The 19,514-nt window shown below is 51.7% G+C and overlaps 1 protein-coding gene across 1 annotated transcript in view; it reads left to right on the top strand.

Annotated features, from left to right (window-relative positions):
* The window catches only part of HECTD4 (HECT domain E3 ubiquitin protein ligase 4), a 2,691,195-nt gene that overhangs the window by 1,829,231 nt on the left and 842,450 nt on the right, over positions 1-19,514 (top strand). The window contains exon 62 of the mRNA XM_086943079.1: positions 13,599-13,804. Coding sequence (XP_086799205.1) covers positions 13,599-13,804 — 206 coding nt within the window. The remainder of the gene's footprint in view (positions 1-13,598; positions 13,805-19,514) is intronic.

Raw genomic sequence — 19,514 nt, 5'->3', positions numbered from 1 at the left:
CTCAAGCTACATGTTACCTATTCACTGTGATGCAGCTCTGTGCAATGATTATGGTGTGCACTTTGCCGTCGCACCCTTAGGAGGTGCAGGATTTTGGGCAGTAACTTTGCTTCTCCCTCAGGCGACTGGGAAGAAACTGTGTGGCAGGTCTGGTCAGCGGGTGCTTAATCTGTGACACTTGTGCCCTCCGGGTTGTGGGGCAGGTTGTTGATTCATCCAGGTTACACTGCATATCAAGGCAGCGGCGGAAATGTATCTCTGGTCATGCTGCAGAAGAGGTCTAACCTGCACGCTGTTGCTCGAGTTTACTTTGTGCAATTTGCTACATGAGCCACGCAGAAAGGGCAGTGACCCCTCACAGCTTAAGTCAGCACCTGTTACATATTCTATATTTTTCTATTCTGGAGAATTTTTATAGCACTTAGCTACCCAACGCGCCTCCCAGCGCTGAGAACAACATATCTGTCACAGGACTCAGTGCACATCCAGAAGATAGTCTAAAGAAGGAAATTCTTCAAGTGTTTCCTAAAACTAAGTTCTGACTGGTTCATTCTAAGATCCAGTGGCAGGGTATTCCAGAGTTTGAGAGCTAAGTAGGCAAAGGAGTGCCCCCCCCCCCCCACTTCTTGCCTTCTTAATCCTGGGGACCAGCAGCAGCCTTGGATCCCCGGAACGCAGTGATCTCTTGAGAATATAATGCTTCACCAATTGTAGTATAAGCTGCAGACCCTTCCTGAGCATAGCACGATGGGCTAAGCAGAGTGTCTTGAAGTGGATTATTTTATGCACAGGTAGCCAGTGTAAAGCTGCTGAGGCCGGTGTAGCTGGCTGGTACTTTTGAATTTTTAAGAGAATCCGGGCAGCAGCATTCTGAATCGCTTCTTTATCTCAAACTTAGGACTGCCCAGGTAGAGGGAGTTTCCATAGTCCAAGTGTGAAACCACCAGCCCTTAAACGACCACTCTCCGGAAAGAGCATGGTAACCAATTTAACAGTTTTCTGAGTGTCCTTAGTAGTCCAAAGCAGCTTGATGCAAGTTTCCTAGCCTTGTATTCCGTGGAAAGTTTGTTGTCAATCCAGAACCTGAGCCTTTTAACTACGGGAGTAGGAGAAGGGTGCACACCTAAATCTTCAGGCCAGCTCAGTTCTAGGCAGACAACTTACACTTACATTTTTTTTACCATTTAGTTTTAGGCTGCTGTCAAACATCCAATCTTTTACCTGTTTAAAACAGGTTTTACGTTGGTTAGATACTTTTACTGTATCAGGAGTAAAAGAGATGAAGATCTGTGTGTCGTCTGCATAGGAAGCCAGCGCTAGAGCGTGAACCCGCACTATCTCTGCCAGAGGAAGCACAGGAGCGACCCTTGACCCCTCCAGGTAGGTCGCTCCCCCTCTGCACAGCTCTGCCTGTATGCCGCTGACGGTGCTGAGGTCTCGCTGGTAAGTGTGTGCCACTGTTTACCCCCTCGTTGTGCCCCGTGTTTTGCCTTCTATGCCACTGTTTTCCCCCTCTTGTGTCCCTTTTTTTGCCTTCTGTGATACTGTTTTCCCCCCTCCTGTGCCCCATTTTTGCCTTCTGTGCCACTCGTCTCCCCCGCCGCTGTGTCCCCTGCGGCCCTGCCCCTCTGACTGACCACTGCCCATTCGCTTCTCCCGCCTCCCAGCTGCTCCTCCCTCCCACCTCCCCATATATGCCTGACCCTCCGCCGCCGTACTCATGGGAATCCTAAGGCAAGCCCATCTGCGCCTAGACCGCGCCCAGCGCCAGGAACCCTGGATCCCGCACACACCATGACACCTGCCTCCGCTACGACTCCAGCACTCTCCACGCACTCAACGCCGGATGATCTCGCACCTGCTGCCTGGCCGCCCCAAAACGCATCCAAGGACCCTTCTCCTGCCGGAACTGCAGCTTCACCAGCATCCGGCCCGCCAACCCACCCAACATGGAAAACAACTTCCTCAGATGTATCCTGCTCAACACCCGCTCTGCCCGCAAACATGCCGTTGAACTCTGGGATCTACTCGACACCAGCGTACCAGACTTCGCCTTCCTGACTGAGACCTGGCTGACCCCCTCCTCAGCACCTGAAATCGCCATAGCCATCCTGAAAGGCTACAAGGTCACCCGCAAGGACCGCACCAACGGAATAGGAGGAGGAATTGCCATTGTCCACAGAAATACTCTCAACATCTCGACACACGCCGACGACACCCTCAGCACCGCCGAACACCTACACTTCCAGGTCCACACTGACCCGGACACTACCCTCAGACGCACCCTCATCTACAGACCCCCCGGACCCCGACCGCAGTTCTGCGACCCCATCACTGACCTCGTCCGCACACACGCCCTCACCTCCATGGACTACATCCTCCTCGGGACCTGAACTTCCACCTCGAGAACAACAACAACGCCAGCTCCTCCACCCTGATCGACAACCTCGGCAACCTCGGACTCAGACAACTCGTCACAGCACCCACACACTCCGCTGGCCACACGCTTGACCCCATCTTCTCAGCGAGCAGCCACGTCTTCTTCGACCGTACCACCGAGCTCCACTGAACCGACCACCGCTGCATCCACTTCACCTTCCGGAAACCCACCACACACCACCGCTCCCAGCAGATGCCTCACCGCAGCTGGGGCAAGATCACGAGGACCAGCTAACCGCCGCCCTCGCCCAGAACCCACCCGCAGACCCAACCGACCCAGACGCTGCAGCCCACAGCCTCAGACAATGGATGAACGACTGCGCCAACACCCTTGCCCCGCTCAAGAAACCCCCGAACACCCACTCCAGCAAGAGAACCAGCTGTTTTCACCGAAGACCTCCAGGCCTCCAAGCAAACCTGCCGAAAACTAGAAAAAAACAGGACCCGCGAAAGAACACTGGAAAGCTACACAGCCCACAGGAACGCCACCCGCCGACACCACCAACTCATCAGATCTGCCAAAAGGACCCCCTTCAGAGAGCGCCTAGACAACAATTCACACAACAGCAAAGAGCTCTTCAGCATCAAGAAGGAACTCTCCAACCCAAGCTCCAACACCAACGACATCCCACCGTCACAAGACCTGTGTGACTCGCTGGCCACCTTCTTCCATCGCAAGATCACAAACATCCACGACACCTTCGACGCCGTCACCACCCCGGCAACAGCCCACACCCCCGCTCCCTACACCACCACCCCCACCAACCGCCAGCGTGCCTGGACCAACATCAACGACTAGGACACCATCAAGATCATGAACACCTTCCACCCGGGATCCCTGGAAGACCCCTGCCCACACCACATCTACAACAAAGCCAGCAGCACCATTGCACCCCACCTCCAGAAAACCATCAACATCTCCTTCGAGGCAGCGACCTTCCCGGAGAGCTGGAAGCACGCAGAGATCAACGCCCTACTAAAGAAACCCAAGGCGGACCCCAAGGACCTCAAGAACTTCCGACCCATCTCCCTGCTCCAGTTCCCGGCGAAGGTCATCGAAAAGGCTGTCAACATACAACTGACCAGCTTCCACGAAGAGAACAACATCCTGGACCCATCCCAGTCAGGGTTCCGCAGCAACCACAGCACCGAAACTGCCCTCATCGCCACCACCCATGACATCAGGAACATGCTCAACAACAGAGAAACCGCAACCCTCATCCTCCTGGACCTGTCAGCCGCTTTCGACACAGTCTGCCACCGCACACTAAGAGCACGCCTCCACAATGCCGGAATCCAAGAGAAGGCCCTGGACTGGACCACCTCCTTCCTCTCCAAGAGAACCCAGAGCGTCCGCCTCCCCCCTTCCGCTCCGAAGCCACCGAGATCATCTGCGGCGTACCCCAAGGCTCATCTCTCAGCCCAACGTTGTTCAATGTCTACATGGCACCACTCGCCCACGTCGCCCGACAGCACGACCTAAGCATCATCTCCTACGCCGAAGACACCCAGCTGATCCTCTCGCTCACCCACGACCCCCACACCGCCAAAACCAACCTCCACGAAGGAATGAAGGCCATCGCCAACTGGATGAGGAACAGCCGACTGTAGCTGAACTCGGACAAGACAGAGGTCCTCATCCTCGGCTCCACCCCCTCGGCCTGGGACGACTCCTGGTGGCCGAATGCACTAGGAGCACACCCTACACCCACCAACCACGCACGAAACCTAGGGGTCATCCTCGACTCCACACTCTCCATGACATAGCAGGTCAACGCAGTCTCCTCCTCCTGCTTCAACACCCTCCGTATGCTTCACAGGATCTTCAAGTGGATCCCCACCGAAACTAGAAGGACGGTCGCCCAGGCCCTCGTCAGCAGCACACTAGACTACGGCAACTCACTCTACGCAGGAGCCCCGGTCAAATTCCTGAAACGACTTCAACGCTTCCAGAACGCCTCAGCACGCCTGATCCTCGACATCTCCCGCCGCAGCCACATCACACCCCACCTGAAAGACCTGCATTGGCTCCCCATCAACAAGAGGATAACCTTCAAGCTCCTCACCCATGCACACAAGGCACTCCACAACACCGGACCAGTGTACCTCAACAGACGACTCTGCCTCTACACCCCCACCTGCCAGCTCCGCTCTGCAGACCACGCCCTTGCCACCGTCCTCTGCATCCAAAGAATGACCGCCGGCGGCAGATCATTCTCCCACCTTGCCACCAAGACATGGAACACCCTCCCCATCCGCCTATGGCAGACCGAAGACCTTCTAACCTTCAGGAGACTCCGCAAGACCTGGCTCTTCGAACAGTAGCAGCACCCCCTACCCAAACCCCCCACCCCCTCCAGCGCCTTGATACCCTCACGGATATGTAGTGCGCTTTACAAATGTTATGATTGATTGATTGATATACATTTAATTGGTGGTTCTTAACTCCTGGCAAAGCCTACTCTTGGAATCTGTGACTGCTTTGTGGGAGCAGTGCAAGTGCATCAAACGGATTGTAGTATGGACAATGAGTGACCTCTGTTGAATTCAGAAAAGCTCCAACCTGAAAATGTAAATGTAGATTTTTTTGTAGTTGTGAATGAATAAAAATATTTCATAATTTGTTTATTTGTTCGATGAATGCTTGCTTCTGTATTTTGTGTGTACTGTTTTTGGTTCAAATCATCGAAAATACGTCGGCCTGGGTATCCAGCTTCCAGTAATGACTTTGTGGGGGTCCCCAGATTCCAGCAATGATTCAGCGGGGGTCCCCAGGTTTCAGTAATGATTAAGGGGAGTACACAGAAATCAAAAGGTTAAGAACCACTGAAATAAATAATGTGAGGCTTAAGGAATAATCCTGTTGGACCCTACATTTTCAGGTGTGGGTAGCAGAAAACAGGGACCCTTCACATACCTGGATACTGCTGTTTTCAAGAAAGGCGATGAGCCGCTCGAGCACGATTCCAGGAATCCTCTGTATTAGAATAGGATGGGCATCCGAAAGAAACAGGTTAGTGTTAGATTCCTTACCTTAGAATATCCCCAATCGTTAGACTGGATCTGGAAAGTTTTGCGTAGCAGTACCCCTGCGTGTCGGTAGGCGTCGTCTGCGGCTCTGCGACCATCGTCGTGGTCTCTGGGATGACGTCGTCGGAGCACTTAGACGCCGCCCTCGCGCGCTGACGTCAGTTCTTCTTTTTTCTGCGCCACCAAGCGCAGATCCAGGAAGAGCAGTACTCCTAGTCAATTTTTTTTTTTTTTTTTTTAATTTTTGAAAACCTTTATTGTGCTTAAAACATGACACAAATACGGGCCTACAACCAGCAGGCCGGCCACGATACTTTGAAGCACATGTGCAAACATTACGTGTCCCCAGCGCCAACAGACAATACAGCTAAAATGAACAGCAGTTATACTGAGTGGAGATGTGCCGCCAGGGAGAAGGAGCATTGTAGGTTAATTTTAAAAGTTTTTATCTGAAAATAATGCAGTGAAGAATAGAGTCAAGGAGAACTGAGTCCGTACATTCGCTTCACAGCATGGGCAGGCAGCATCAAGAGAACCAACAGTTAGAGAGAATCCACCAGTCAGGATGGTAAGATTGCACAAGTCAACAGCGTAAACAGTTCGCGTCCACGTACCACCCACAGCGCCACCCGCTCCCTACCGAACCCCGGTCACTCAGACCCAGAAAGAAAGAGAAAATTATAAAAAGGAATACATAGGCACCATAGAAACCAAAGAAAAATGAAATATAACCCCCCACCCTACACACATGCAGAGGCTACGGCCTGCCCCCCCCCATTAGAGTGCTTGTCACCCCAAAAACCCGAAATTTAGGAAGTAAAGAAAGAGAAGAAAGAGAAAGAAAGAAAACAAAGGAAAACAGTCACTAGTGATAAGGGGAGCAAGGAAAAGCAGTCCCAGATCTCCCCCTGAAGGAGGTGAGGAGGAGCCAATACAATCCCAAAACTCCCGGACTCCCATCAATTAGCGAATTCCACTCCGTTAAAAGCTAAGGGGACTAGGGGCACCAACACAAGACATGAGCAGCTCCAACGCACAGGCAAAGGTATCAGGATGAACGAGGAGTGAAGAAATGCGAGGAGCTGTGGCGGCGATGCACGCCAAAAAGGCGCCGCGTTCCCAAAGCACATTAAGCAGGCCAACACAAGTTAAAACCCGGACCCCCCTGATACTATCTAAGTCGCAAGCGACCAGTACACCACGGTACCCACCCAAAACCCTGCCCCAGCCAAAGCTACAACTAAAATGGCCGCCTCGGACAGAGCAAAGACAAAGAGTGAAAATGGACGCCACCCGTCACTGGCAACCCCCCGTCCCAGTAATCAATATCGGCAAGTCAGACACCCCAAAAAATCAACAGGGCCGATGGCCCACTAGGTTTCAGGATAGCCAATTGAGGCTCCGACTGTACCGTGGACGAGAATATAGTAATACTGAGGAGGCGCCAAAAGCGAAAGCCAAGCGCTAATCAAGAGCTCCCAACCAGCCGATAAATTCAATTTACACTCTGCGTGCGGTGCACATGCACCCCCACCCGGCATTTCGAACCCGACCCCCAACAGGTAGGAGAACAATTCAGCAAGCAAGCAGGTTAGCCCTGACCCGATTTCGGATGCCCTGCAGCCCCCAACCCTCTGCGAGTGTCGATCCCCTCAGCAACAAAGGAACAAGATGGAGGCAGAGAGGAGGGGGGAGACCCACAATCACAAAATGGATGACACCACCTACCCAATACCGCTTTGGTCACAATACAGAGAGCCCCAAAAGTACTCCGAAAGACCAAACACTGCAGGGGAAAAGGCAAAGGTGTAAATGCACGAGTCTGCAAGGGGGCCAGGAGTGAAGTAGCCTGCGGTCCCGCCTCCGGTGTGAGCGGCGACCGTGTTGGAACAGTAGCCGAGTGTGGAAACAATGTATCCCCGGCAGAGTCAGTAAGCGATTGTCCGTAAGCTCCAAGCGTGGCAGGGCAGAACACAGTCTCACTTGAAACATTCCGCAACACAATATCCTCTGCAGGAGCCGTCAGGGGAGCGCCCAGGTGTCGCAGAGTGCAGTCCCTCCGAATCTGCGCCATGTCCAGGGCGATGTCGTCGAGCTTATCCCAGAGCTCCCGGGAGTCGCGCCGTATCGTCGCCCGTAGGTCACGTAGGGCAAACAGGACATCTCCGTAGGACAGGGTCGTCGGTGTGCCCCCCTCGCCCCCAATATCCGAAGGTGCAGGCAATTCGGCCACCGGCGCGGCCATGGCGTCAGAGGCAAGGGGCAATGGCGGACAGTCTTCTCCGCACCTCGGGACAGCAAGGATTCCGCTTCGTCCCCCACCGCCACCAACCAGTAAGGAGCGTCGCCAGTGAGGAGCCCACGACTGCAACTCCAAGCGGTGTGGACGAATGTGCAAGCATCAAGGTGCGGGCGAGTCCCGCAATGGAGCCAAGACGCCCCCGTCCAACACAGGACAACAGAGCCGGAGTGCCGTGCAATCTTCCCGGCAGACGCTTAGCAAACACGATGGTCCGCACTCCGCAGCACCCGGAATGCTGAAAGCCACGTTCCAGGGAGAGCAGCTCTCGCCAGGGTGGTAGCGTTCCACTGGTAAGTTGCTCGCCCCCACTCCGCCGAGGTCCAGCATCAAGCAGCGAGGAGCGCTGGGGCAATGGCGTCGGGACCGGCACCGGGGTAACTCAGCCGTCCAGTCGAGCCGAGGGTCCGGAGAAACATGGGCGAGATCAGCGCGTCGCCCCCGTCAGAGCAGCCGATAAAACAAACGGGATAGCAGGCAGGATAGGTCGACGGGGCGCAAGAACTGGCGGAGCCGGGAGCTTACACGTCCGCTCCGGTCGCCATCTTGGCTCCTCCCCCCCCTAGTCAATTTTTAACGAATTTTTTCGATCTCTTATGGATCTTCTCTAGTCGATTCTCGACTCCGGTGCCGATAGGGATGCCCTGGTTCAAACCCTGCGACGACTGTAACCGCATGATGTCGGTTACCGACCCCCACCGTCGGTACCTTTATTGCCTTGGGCCGACCACGATGACAAGTCGTGCCCCGGCTAACAGGCCTTGACGTCGAAGGCTAGGTGGGAGCAGTCCCAGAAGCGCCATGAGATCTGGCAGTCGGCCCGCGCCACTCAAGGTCCCAGTCCAGGAGGAGGTCGGGGGACCGGTCGCGGGGCCACAGTCATCACAGCTCGGCGAGTCAACGCCACTCGTCGGGTTCCAAGTCCTCAGGTAAGTCCAGGCACAAGAAGTCGAAGAAGCGACATTGCTCTTCTGACTCCCCGACACTCGCGCGTCGCGGGCAGCGCTCTCGTCCCTCTACACAGGCGGCTGCCTCGCCGGAGGTCAAGTCGGTGCTGTTCCTGGGCTGCCCCTTTGTCACTTCGGCTCAGCTCCGGTCCCCGGCACTGTGTGTCACGTTCGCTGCACTTGCCGTTCCCGGCCGAAACGCACACAGAACGCCGGATACTCACTTCCGGGCGGAAGTCGGGACACGGTCCAGTCTTTTGATGCCGACCTTCCACACCGAAGCACTTCCGGGGGAAACGCTTAAACATCGCGTTTCCCGCCGGCTCAGTGCTTCGGATTCCTTCCTGCTTCCGGATACGCTGTTTGTTCTCAGGAGCCCGGAGATGTATCGCGGAAGACCCGCACCGAGCAGGAGCGCACTCTGGTTCCTGCTTCGCCGCGCTGAAGCGCTTGCTCATTCCCTGTACATTTCCTTGCCTTTGCTACGTGCAGGAGCGCTAGTAGGGGACATTTCGAGTACACCGCGCTGGAGCGCTTGTGTGTTCTCTTGCCTTTGCTTTTCTCGACCTTTGCTACGCGCAGGAGCGCTAGTAGGGGTCAGCTTGGATGTGAACCTTGCTTTTGGTTTTCTTTGCCTTTTCCACGCGCAGGAGCGCTGCATATGGTTTGCTTGTGCCTTGGGAGTACCTCACCACGCAGGAGCGACGTCCTGGAGTACTTCATCATTAAGGCGTACCACATCACGGTGGTACAGTAATAATTGATTTGTGCCTCACCAGTTTTTCCTTTGGAGCTTCAAGGAGTTCAGAGGTTAACAAGAGCACTGGTGAGTTCCCTACAGGCTTGTCCTTTTCTGTGTGTGTTTAGGGTCTGTGCGGGCAGAGGGAGGTGTTGGCTTTTCCTTATCAGGTCTTTTTCTGTCTCCCCAGTTAACGACACGGTCTACCCCAGCTCCACACCCACACCAAGCCTCTACGTTATTTCCTGGCTCCCTTCCCTGCGTCCCTTCCCTGCGTCCATCTCATCCCTGCTGGGTACCACAGTCCACAAGGGTCAGGTGGGTACAGGGGCGGTGGCTCTTGTTGTCTCTGCGGAATTGCTTCACAAGCAGAGGTAAGCTTGTGGCGCACCTGACATGTGTGACTAGGAGAAACCCAGTCCGACGTCTCCTTCGGCGCCGGATGGTGATGACGTTCTGCCTCAGGCTGCGGACTCTACGGTGCCGGACAGGCGTCAAGTCGGGGATTTGTCTTCAGACGCTCCCTCTTCTCCAGAGGTTGGGTGACTGCTGGTGTCCTCCTCCCTGGAGACAGGCTGCCGCGTGGTTGCTTTTTCACCGGCGTTATTGAAGGGCAGCTCCCCGCCATTCCCAAGGCTGCGGTGTTCACCGGAGGAGCGACAGGTTCCCCACTCTTCGTTTCCTCCTTCTAACTTCCAGGTCTGGCCTTTGCCCGCCCAGCTTGGCTTCGGGGACGGCCGCCTTAGTTTACAACCGTCACCCACGGAGGAACTGCTGTCTCCACCGCTGGGCCCTACGGAGGCGGGTACAGCCTTCGCTCACGCAGTGTCCACGGCTGTGGGTATTCTGCGCATGGGTGACCCGGCTGCTCATTTCCCGGCGGACCACCTTTTGGAAGTTCTCTACCAGGGCTCTGGTGGGATGGAATTATTGCTTCCCTTTGAGGGTTCGCTCCTTTCTTCCCTGACGAGGGCTTGGGGCGCCCCGCCTCAGGGGATCCGGTGCCTCAACACCTCCTGCACCAGCACCTTCCAGCGCCACATGTTCCAGCGTGTCTTTCCCTCTACCCCTCTGCCTCCAGTCCACTTTTACGGACTGCTTTACCCTCCCTGCCACCACTGTTGCCTCCACCGTCCCGGTAGGCCCGCCATCCAGAGGTTCTTGGCAGGGCTTCGTCCTCCTCCTCCGCCTCCTCCCCCCTCATTGACTGGTGAGTTGATCTGGTTCTTGGACCTCCCTTTTGGCGAGTCGCCCATGGTGTGCTGTGTGTTTTATGGCCACTCGAGTCCTCCTTGCTGAGACTGTGGCTTGTTGGCTGCTGGACGGCCCTTGTTGCCTGTGTGTGTTTTTTGCTTGAGTTATCTGCGCAGATTGGCCCTGAGATTAGGCCTCCTGTTTTCCCTTTTGCTGCTTGATAAGCTTCTGCGGGTTTTTTTCCCAGCGGCTCTTTCGTTTTTTTCTGTGCTGCTGAAGTTTCTTCCTAAGAGGGTTCCCATGTCTTGGGACTTAGCGTACCCTATGTGCGGTAGTGGTAGCTATTATATAGCTTGAGATGTGCTAGGGGGTTGTGGTCGCCTTCGGGCCTCTGCTCTCCCTGGTGTTTATGTATGTTGCAGATGCAACTCTCTTGCTGGATTTGCATGCTTTGGTGGTGCTCAGGGGAGTCCTCCTCCAGGGTCGTAGTGGGGTTCGCCTTGTCTGACCTACTGCCTGCGGCCTGGCGTTGTGGCTCGGGTTCAGCCTCTTGAGTCGTGTGCCCGGTCCTCACTAAGGTGTGTCCAGGCTCCTCTTCACCTTCCTCCTGCTTTCTGTCCTGGGGGCTGAGATGGTTTTGTGCTCCGCCTTCTTTCAGGCGTCGCCTGCCCGGGGGGGGGTCTGGGCTATCCTTCCTGCTTCCGACTACCTTATTGCTGTCAGCGCTTTTCTGTTTGGTCTGTTGCCTTCCAACTGTGGTGGGCTCGTCTTCTTTTCCCTCGTCTTCTTGGGCCCTCTAGGATGTTATTCTTCCTTGTCCTGACATTGGATGAGGGTTGTGTGGCCTTGTAGGGCGTGGGGTGCTTCGGCCTTGCCCTTGGTTCCTCTGTTGAGTGTGAATGGGCTTCTTCTTCTTCTTCTTCTTTTCTACTTCCCACGCCCCTCTTGGGGTCGGTGGTGTTCTGCTTGAGAGGGTTCCCCTTGCCTGGGAGGGTGGGGCTCCTCGCCCTGTCTGTTGTACTGGTTCCCTGTGGGGCTCTCTGTTATGTCCAGGCTGGTGGAGTTCTTCGCGGACCCACCTTTCCCGTGGGTATGGCTAGGGTATCTATTCTACATTAAGGAATCTGCGGCTAGTAGTCTCTATCAGATGTACGAATTACTTACCTTCGCTAACGATGTATCTGGTAGAGACGATTCTAGCCGCAGATTCCTTAACGGCCTGCCCTTCCTCCCCGTTCTGCGAGGACCATTGGCTTCTGCACTCGCCTCCCAGTGGGTGGCTATGTCTTCTGTGAGTGCATTCTTCGTCCTTTTGACAGGATGATTAGTCTTGTTTCTTGTTCTTCTCCTCCTATTTGGCACTTGGAGGATGGGTCTATCGGTACTCCTGTGCCCCTCTGCTCTGGTTGTTCCGGGGTTGAGGCTTGCCTTTACTCTTGTCCCTCCTCTCCCTCTTGTTGCTAAGGGTCCTGGCCCCTCTGCTGCTCTATGGATTGGAGTCAACTGGCTGTGCCTAGTCGTGTTCCTTTGGGGGTTTGTCATACTCTGTGCTGGGTTTCCCTTGAAGGTTTGTCATTCCCTGTTTGTCTTGGAACTGGTTCCCCTTGTGTTCTTGGTTGGGGTTCTACTCCTGCTACATGTTGTCATGACATTTTACATATGTTCCTTGCATCGAGGGGGACTGTCTACGTGCTGGTAGGGTGGCTGCTCAGGGCTGTGCTCTGTTTTCTCTTCTTTCCCTGCCTTTGGGTACCACAGTGTTGGCACTGTTCCTTATGGTGTTGTTTGTATCATTCCATTTTCCTCTTTTTATTCTTCTGCTGTTTCACACACTGTTCCCATGCTTCCACAGTTTTGTCTGGTGGCCCCGCGTTGTGGCGCTGAAAAGGTCTTGAAAGAAAACTGACAATGGTGTGCCGGGGTGGGACATTTGTGACCTCGTTGGTGTCACGTACGCGGACAACGCCTTGGCAGAGTCGCGTGATGCTGTTCCCCCTGCACACAAGGATGCTGTGGCAAAAAAGGATTCTGGGTCAAGTCTCACGCCTGGGGATAATTGTTCGTTAAGGTATCTACGAGTAGAATTGTCTCTTCCAGATACATAGTTACCGAAGGTAAGTAACTTCTACTTTACATGCAGTCGCATGCGCACAGCTCTGAGCCCAGAATTATCTCTTAGTTTCTAAATTTTCCTAGTGTCTTCCATGTGGAGGCAACCAGAATGATAGGCAGGATGTTTTCTAGTGTTTTTCTTTTCCTGTTCGATGGCAACAAGCCACTCAATGATCAGTGATGTCATTTTTGACCTCAGTGGGCTCCATACCACTCCCGATTTTTCAGATCAGAAAACAGTATCATATTCTTTACTCCCAAGATGTACCACTCTTGCAGTTTCACCAAAAGAACTGCTATTGCGAAAGGTCTTTGGGGAAGAAGATTTTAGATCTTGAACTTCCAGATAAATATTATAGTACCATGCCTGAAGGTGCTGGAAAGGCAAAGGTTCTTCTTTTATTGGTAAACATTCACAAAAAGCTGAAAAAGTGAAGTAGCCTTAAGACAATTTAAGGTGAACTTACCATTATGATCCATACAGTCACAGCCCATATGCAATGCCAGCTCACCTCTAGGTGACATGTGTTCCAATAATAAGTAGCAGTCTGTGTTGACTGAACCTCAGGCGATGAAAGGTAAAAATCATTTGGTATAACTACAGTCTCTTTGCATACTTTCCATTGTTTTGGTATAGAGTTTAAGGCTCAATAACTTGTTGGAGCCTAGGTTGTGGGCCTACCCGAGTGACTACATTTAGTAACAGTGTGTGTTTTATGCTCTTTGATTTATACCTATCTCTTTCTGAAGCATTTCAACATAGTTTTTGGAAGAGTTTCTGTATTAAAGTTTAACAATTGTGCTAACTAAAGTCACAATATCAATTTTTGTCTCCTAGTTCTTCCCTTTACAAGGCTCCTTGGGCCCGAGTCCTAGTTTATGGTCTTGGTCATAAGGTAAAGAGGAATGGACAATTAAACCTAATTGAGGCAGTGTGTTACCCTCGAGATGCATCTCCCTCCAACACTGGGCTTACTCCACCACCAACAACCAACCAGTATCCGCAAGCGATCATCCCCACAGACAAGGTTCACATAAAGCTGGGTAAATATACTTATTAAAACAATTTGAAATGCATTGTTTGCCAAGATGAATTTAAAAGTCGGACTCACAAGGGCTTTTGATTAATTGCAGGTACATAAGTTTAAAAATGTCAGCAGTCTGGCAACGACACCTATTTTATTACAGTATGGTGTAACCAAGTGCTTTATAAAACTCACTATTTGTATCATTATTTTATGACAGTATAATAATGTACCTTCAACGCAGATATATTTAATGCTTGGAAATTCGCTTGCACTGCTACATTGTATCATTGAGATAGACATTTCAAAAGTCTAATTTTGAATAATTTGTTCACCCTGTTGGTAATGTGAGAAACCAATGTATCAAAGAAAGGTAATACATAGCCTATAATCCAGCTTGAACTTAGTTGGCATTGTCAACGTTCCACACTTTGTTCTGGATTGTCTTTCACTCCCAAAATTGTAACGTTATGCTTATGTGGTAGTGGCTTTCATTTTCAAATTATATATTTTTAGCATTTTAGTATTGTATCTTTTATTGATTAACATCCTTTTGAATGTGCCCCATCATCAGGTTGGGAATATTTGGCACATGATTTGCAAGGCAGTTTACAAACAGCAATATCAAAACAATAGCGCATCATTCATAATCTTTTGTAGTCCGCACGTAATGTATGTCTCTAAAGCAAAGTTTCTATGGGTCTGGGGCCATGGATTCTGCAAAATCCTCCTCATTTTTTTATATACACACCATGGCTGAATCAACTGAAGATTTTCATAAGGAAATGCAAACAATGTAATGTATATTCATCACTAGTTTATTTATATCTGCCGTACACACACTTTACTTTGGACCACTGTTCCATCTGCCAAAGTCTTTCCATCATGACTCTGTCATGTATGGTGAAATGTCTGTGGTTTTACCTGTGTATACAGATTTCTTCCAACTGAAGAGACTTTGAGGGAGGAAAAAGGGTGAAACATTCTTCTCACTCTTTGGCTTCTGATAGAAGTCACACCGGACTCCTTCACATCGGCTCCCCTTCATCGGAAGAATACAATGTGTTTCTGATAGATACATCTGCCAGTGGATTCCTCACCTTGTGAATATCCCCCTGCGTCAGCAACGTTCGGAAAATTCTTTTGCAGCACACCAGCGTGGACGACGTCATAGGTGCACGGCATCGCGCACGACTCCGACTGACGTCACCTACCCCTTATTAGGCCTACGTCGGCGTGATGACATCAGTTCCCTTTTTTCCGCGTCGTAGACGCTAACGGTTTCTTGGGATCTTCTATTGTGTGGTTAGTAACTTTGTTACTATTGTAAACTTTTATTCTGTATCTGTTGGAGTGCTGTCTTCCGTTGAAGATGTCATCGAAGAAGACGGGATTTAAGCCATGCGACTCGTGTTCCAGGATGATGTCCATTACTGATCCACATGGTGACTGTTTGTGGTGTCTGGGCTCGGATCATGATGTCAAGGGTTGTCGTTCCTGTTCGAAGATGAATCCAAAGGCTCTTCGAGAACGGGAGGTGAAGCTCCTTCTTGCCAAATTTAAGGGTAAGGATGCCAATAGGACTTCGAGGTCAAGATCAAGACGATCGAGGTCGAAGATGAGGTCGAGGTCTCGGTCGGAGTCGGCTTCGAAGTCTGCTTCGGGGCATGCTTTGGGTTCCTCGAAGAAGAAACATAAGAGGAAGAAGCACAGTTCGAGACACCATTCAGGCAGGGAGTCGGACTCGAAAAAGACGTCTTCATCTCGAAGACCTCATAAGAGCATGATATATCCCCCTCCAGCTCGTAAGCCTGAAGGTGAGGCCTCGCCTTTACAGTCTCGGGAGCCGACACCGAATCCGGAATCGAATCAGTCTCCGGATCCATACCAGTCTTCGGTGCATGAAGAAGAGGAAGTTGAAGCTCCTCAGGTTTCGGCGACTCCGGTTCACCAACCCGAGGAACAAGAGGAGTCGAATCCGGTACAGCCTCCTCAGGAGCAACCAGTGGGTTCGTACCCTCAGTTTCCTGGTCGAGGTCAGGACCCTTTGCATTTTCTAAACGCCATGTATGGCGTATATGCGAGGGCAATGTACCCCTCCGGTGCACCGGCTGGTCCCATGGGATCCATTGTCTTTTAATCTGGGAGTGCCTCAAGCTTATGCTCCGGCGCCTTTCTTGCAGTTTATGCCGGCGCCGATTCCACCGTGGCATAGCTCGGCTCCACCGAGGTCATCGAGTCCGTACACGGCGTCGTCAGCGCCGGAGCGACCTCGGGATCAAGATGGAGGTTCGACGCCGGTTCCAGCTTCTCATTCTAAGACGGCTCCAGCTCCTCATTCGACGCCGGCCCCGACTTCGTCGGAGTCGTTACCGGATCCGACGACGTCGGTTCGGATGGAGTGGTGGAGGCGTAGAGCGCAGCGCCTTATGGAGGAAAGAAATTATGAGGAACCTGATTTTGAAGAAGGCGAACTTAGGGATCAGGAGGATTACTTCGAAGAGCTGCAGGATGCAAGTGGTTTGGACCTTTCTCCCGAATGGGAGTTACCTGCTGTCTGATACACCTTCAAAGGATGTGGCTCCTTACCATGTGGTAATTAAGAAAGCTGCAGAACTCTTAAATTTGACTTTACCATCTGTGGAGTTCAAGTCTAACATCCTTATGGAGGTTCTCCATTCTCCGTCCTCTGTGGTTGAGCCAACTCTACCATTTAATGAGGCACTTACTGAGCCTATATTGGAAGCCTGGAAGTGGCCTCTTACTGCTCCTGCGGTGTCAAAAGCAGTTGCTAGTCGCTGTAGGGTGGCACCTGGAGATCCTGAATTCTTGTCTATTCATCCTCTGCCTGAGAGTTTGGTGGTCCAAGCTGCTTATTCAAAGAAATCGGCTGGTGCTTTTCCCCAGGTTCCTGGAGCTAAAGACTCTAAAAAGCAAGATCAAAATGCGAAAAAGGTGTTTTCGTCAAGTAGTATGGCCCTTAAATCCACGAATGCTACTTGTCTGCTAGGCAGATATGTTCATGCTTTGATGGACACAGGAAGCAGCTATCATCCAAGCTTCCTGAGGGGGATAGGAAGAACTTTAGTGAAGTGATATCTGACACACAAGCTGCAGCTCGTCAGTGGTATGGACACGGCAGATTAAGTGACTATGATCATGGGGTCTTCAATTGCCACTAGAAGAGATGCGTGGTTAAAGACTTCCGAGTTTTTAGCTGATTTCCAGGCTGCTCTGATGGATTTGCCTTTTGATGGCACATGCCTTTTCGGAAAGAAAGCTGATGCTGCCTTGGAAAGGTTTAAAGATAGCAGAGCGACAGCAAGATCTCTGGGTCTGCAGACTAGAGGCTCTTTCACCAAGAAGTACAAGGGTTTGGGAAGTTCTACTTTTCGTACCTATAATCAGAACCAGCAGAAGCAACAAAATCCTTTGTACAAGTCCTACAGGGGTAGACAAAGGGGTCGTCCTTGCGGACGTCAAGCCTCCTCCTCCTCCACTTCCTCCTCTAATACCCACCCCCCACCTACAACAGCAAAGGAGCCCTCGATCCGCCATTCCGGATCATGTGGGTCCTGTAGAGGGTCGGCTTACTTATTTTCTACGGGATTGGGAATTGGTTACATCAGATCTTTGGGTTCTCAATCTCGTAGAGAATGGGTATGCTCTTCCCTTTCGGCAACTCCCTCCCAATTACCCTCCTTGCCAGGGTTTTTGCTCGGAGGACCACTTGTTGTTCCTTCAGGAAGAGGTACAGGTACTGTTCAGAAAGGATGCGATAGAGGTGGTTCCAGAGCAGGAAAGGGGTCAGGGGTGCTACTCCCGGTATTTCCCAAGAAGGATGGCAGACTTCGTCCAATCCTGGATCTCAGGATCTTGAACCTTTACCTGAAGCAGGAGAAGTTCAAGATGCTGACCCTTGCACAGGTTCTTCAGGTGCTGCTGGAAGAGGACTGGATGGTGTCAATCGACTTGCAGGATACGTATTTTCACATCCCAATCCTGAAGTCGCACAGGAAGTATCTCCGTTTTACGGTGGGCTCGCAACACTGCCAGTTTGCGGTCCTGCCGTTTGGTCTTACTACTGCGCCTCGAGCCTTCACCAAGGTGATGGCTGTGGTGGCTGCACATCTCAGAAGGTCAGGGATTCCGGTATTCCTTTTTCTGGACGACTGGCTGATCAAAGCATAGTCTCCAGGGATAGTGCTCCATCATTTGCAAGAGACAACTCAGTTGTTACACAGGTTGGGTTTTTCGATAAATGTACCCAAATCTCACCTGATGCCCTCCGAGCGCAACCTGTTCATAGGTGCGGTACTGGATACAACTGTGTGTCGTGCATTCCCTCCTTTTCAAAGCATTATCGACATACAGGAATTGATTCCTTTATTTTTCAATGGAGTGGTCGTTCCAGTCGTGAAGGTCCTTCGCCTGCTCGGTCTGATGGCTTCCTGCATTCTGTTGGTCAACAATGCATGCTTGCACATGAGGGCAGTCCAGTGGTGCCTCCGCAGGCAGTGGTATCAACACAACGGAGATCTCAGGGAGTCTGTGAGGATCTCCAGAGAAACTGCAGAGGATCTGACTTGGTGGGGAGTGGAAGGCAACCTGTCTCAAGGGAAGCCCTTTCATCTGCCTCCAGCTGTGGCCACGGTGATAACGGATGCATCCACTCTATGTTGGGGTGCTCATCTGGGGGATCTGGAGGTCAAGGGTCTTTGGTCTCCAGAGGAAAGGTTGCTTCACATCAACCTTCTGGAATTGCGGGCGATACGTTTGGCTCTCAAGGCCTTCCTCCCTTTCTTTCACGGTCGGTCGGTTCAAGTCCTGACGGACAATACCACCGCGATGTGGTATGTCAACAAACAGGGAGGAGTAGGGTCACAGTGTCTCTGCAGAGAGGCTCTGCGTCTCTGTTCCTGGGTTCAGGACTGTGAGAAGTTGGCCTGATATATGATGCTCACTAGTTCTAGTGATCACCTTGTATCAGTCCAAACAACCCTTATGGTGATTGGTTGTAAGTCAATCTTATAGACCAGCTATCCTAATGGTAGCATGGACAAAGCAGTCTTAGACTAAACTCTTTTGGCATGTGAAGCCAGCTGTTTTACCACATATAACCCCTTGAATACCAAGTGAAAGGACACCACACAGGTTGTTATGAAAATAAACAATATATTTATTAATAACAAACACCTCTGAACTCTTTATGAGATCAGAGGAGCTAAGCACATGACAAGACTCTTAGGAAAAATACGTTTAAGTTGCACGAATTACAATGGTGCCCTAGGGGCACGAGAAACCATATTCTAAACAAGTGATATAAGGAAATCAATAGAAGGAATGAAGCTGTCCAGAGGCTGTAGGATCGCTGGGACTACACTACCCTAACCTTAGGTAAGTAATAGGAGGCCCACGGAACGCGTGTGCAGAGTGTGAACTCACAGGCGAGATGCGTAACCAAGTCAATGGACAGTACAAATTACGAAAAGGTAAGTAATAGACAGTTCCGACTAGTTAGGACTAAAACATCTGGAAATCTGGACACTAGGAGAGTCAATCTACCCTTGAGCACCGAAATGCTCTTGTTACCTCACCCACGGGCTGCGGGTGCATAGGTGTCAAAGTGTGTCGGGTTTCCGCGTTGAAGTCTATGGAGCCTTGAAGAAAGATGCTGCAGGCGACCAGGAGGAAGCTGTCCGGAGTGATCCAAGGGTGGATCAAGGAAG

The sequence above is a fragment of the Lissotriton vulgaris genome, chromosome 11 (genome assembly GCF_964263255.1).
Source record: "Lissotriton vulgaris chromosome 11, aLisVul1.2, whole genome shotgun sequence".
Taxonomy (NCBI): Eukaryota; Metazoa; Chordata; class Amphibia; order Caudata; family Salamandridae; genus Lissotriton; species Lissotriton vulgaris.
This window is presented reverse-complemented; position numbering and strand designations above follow the sequence as displayed.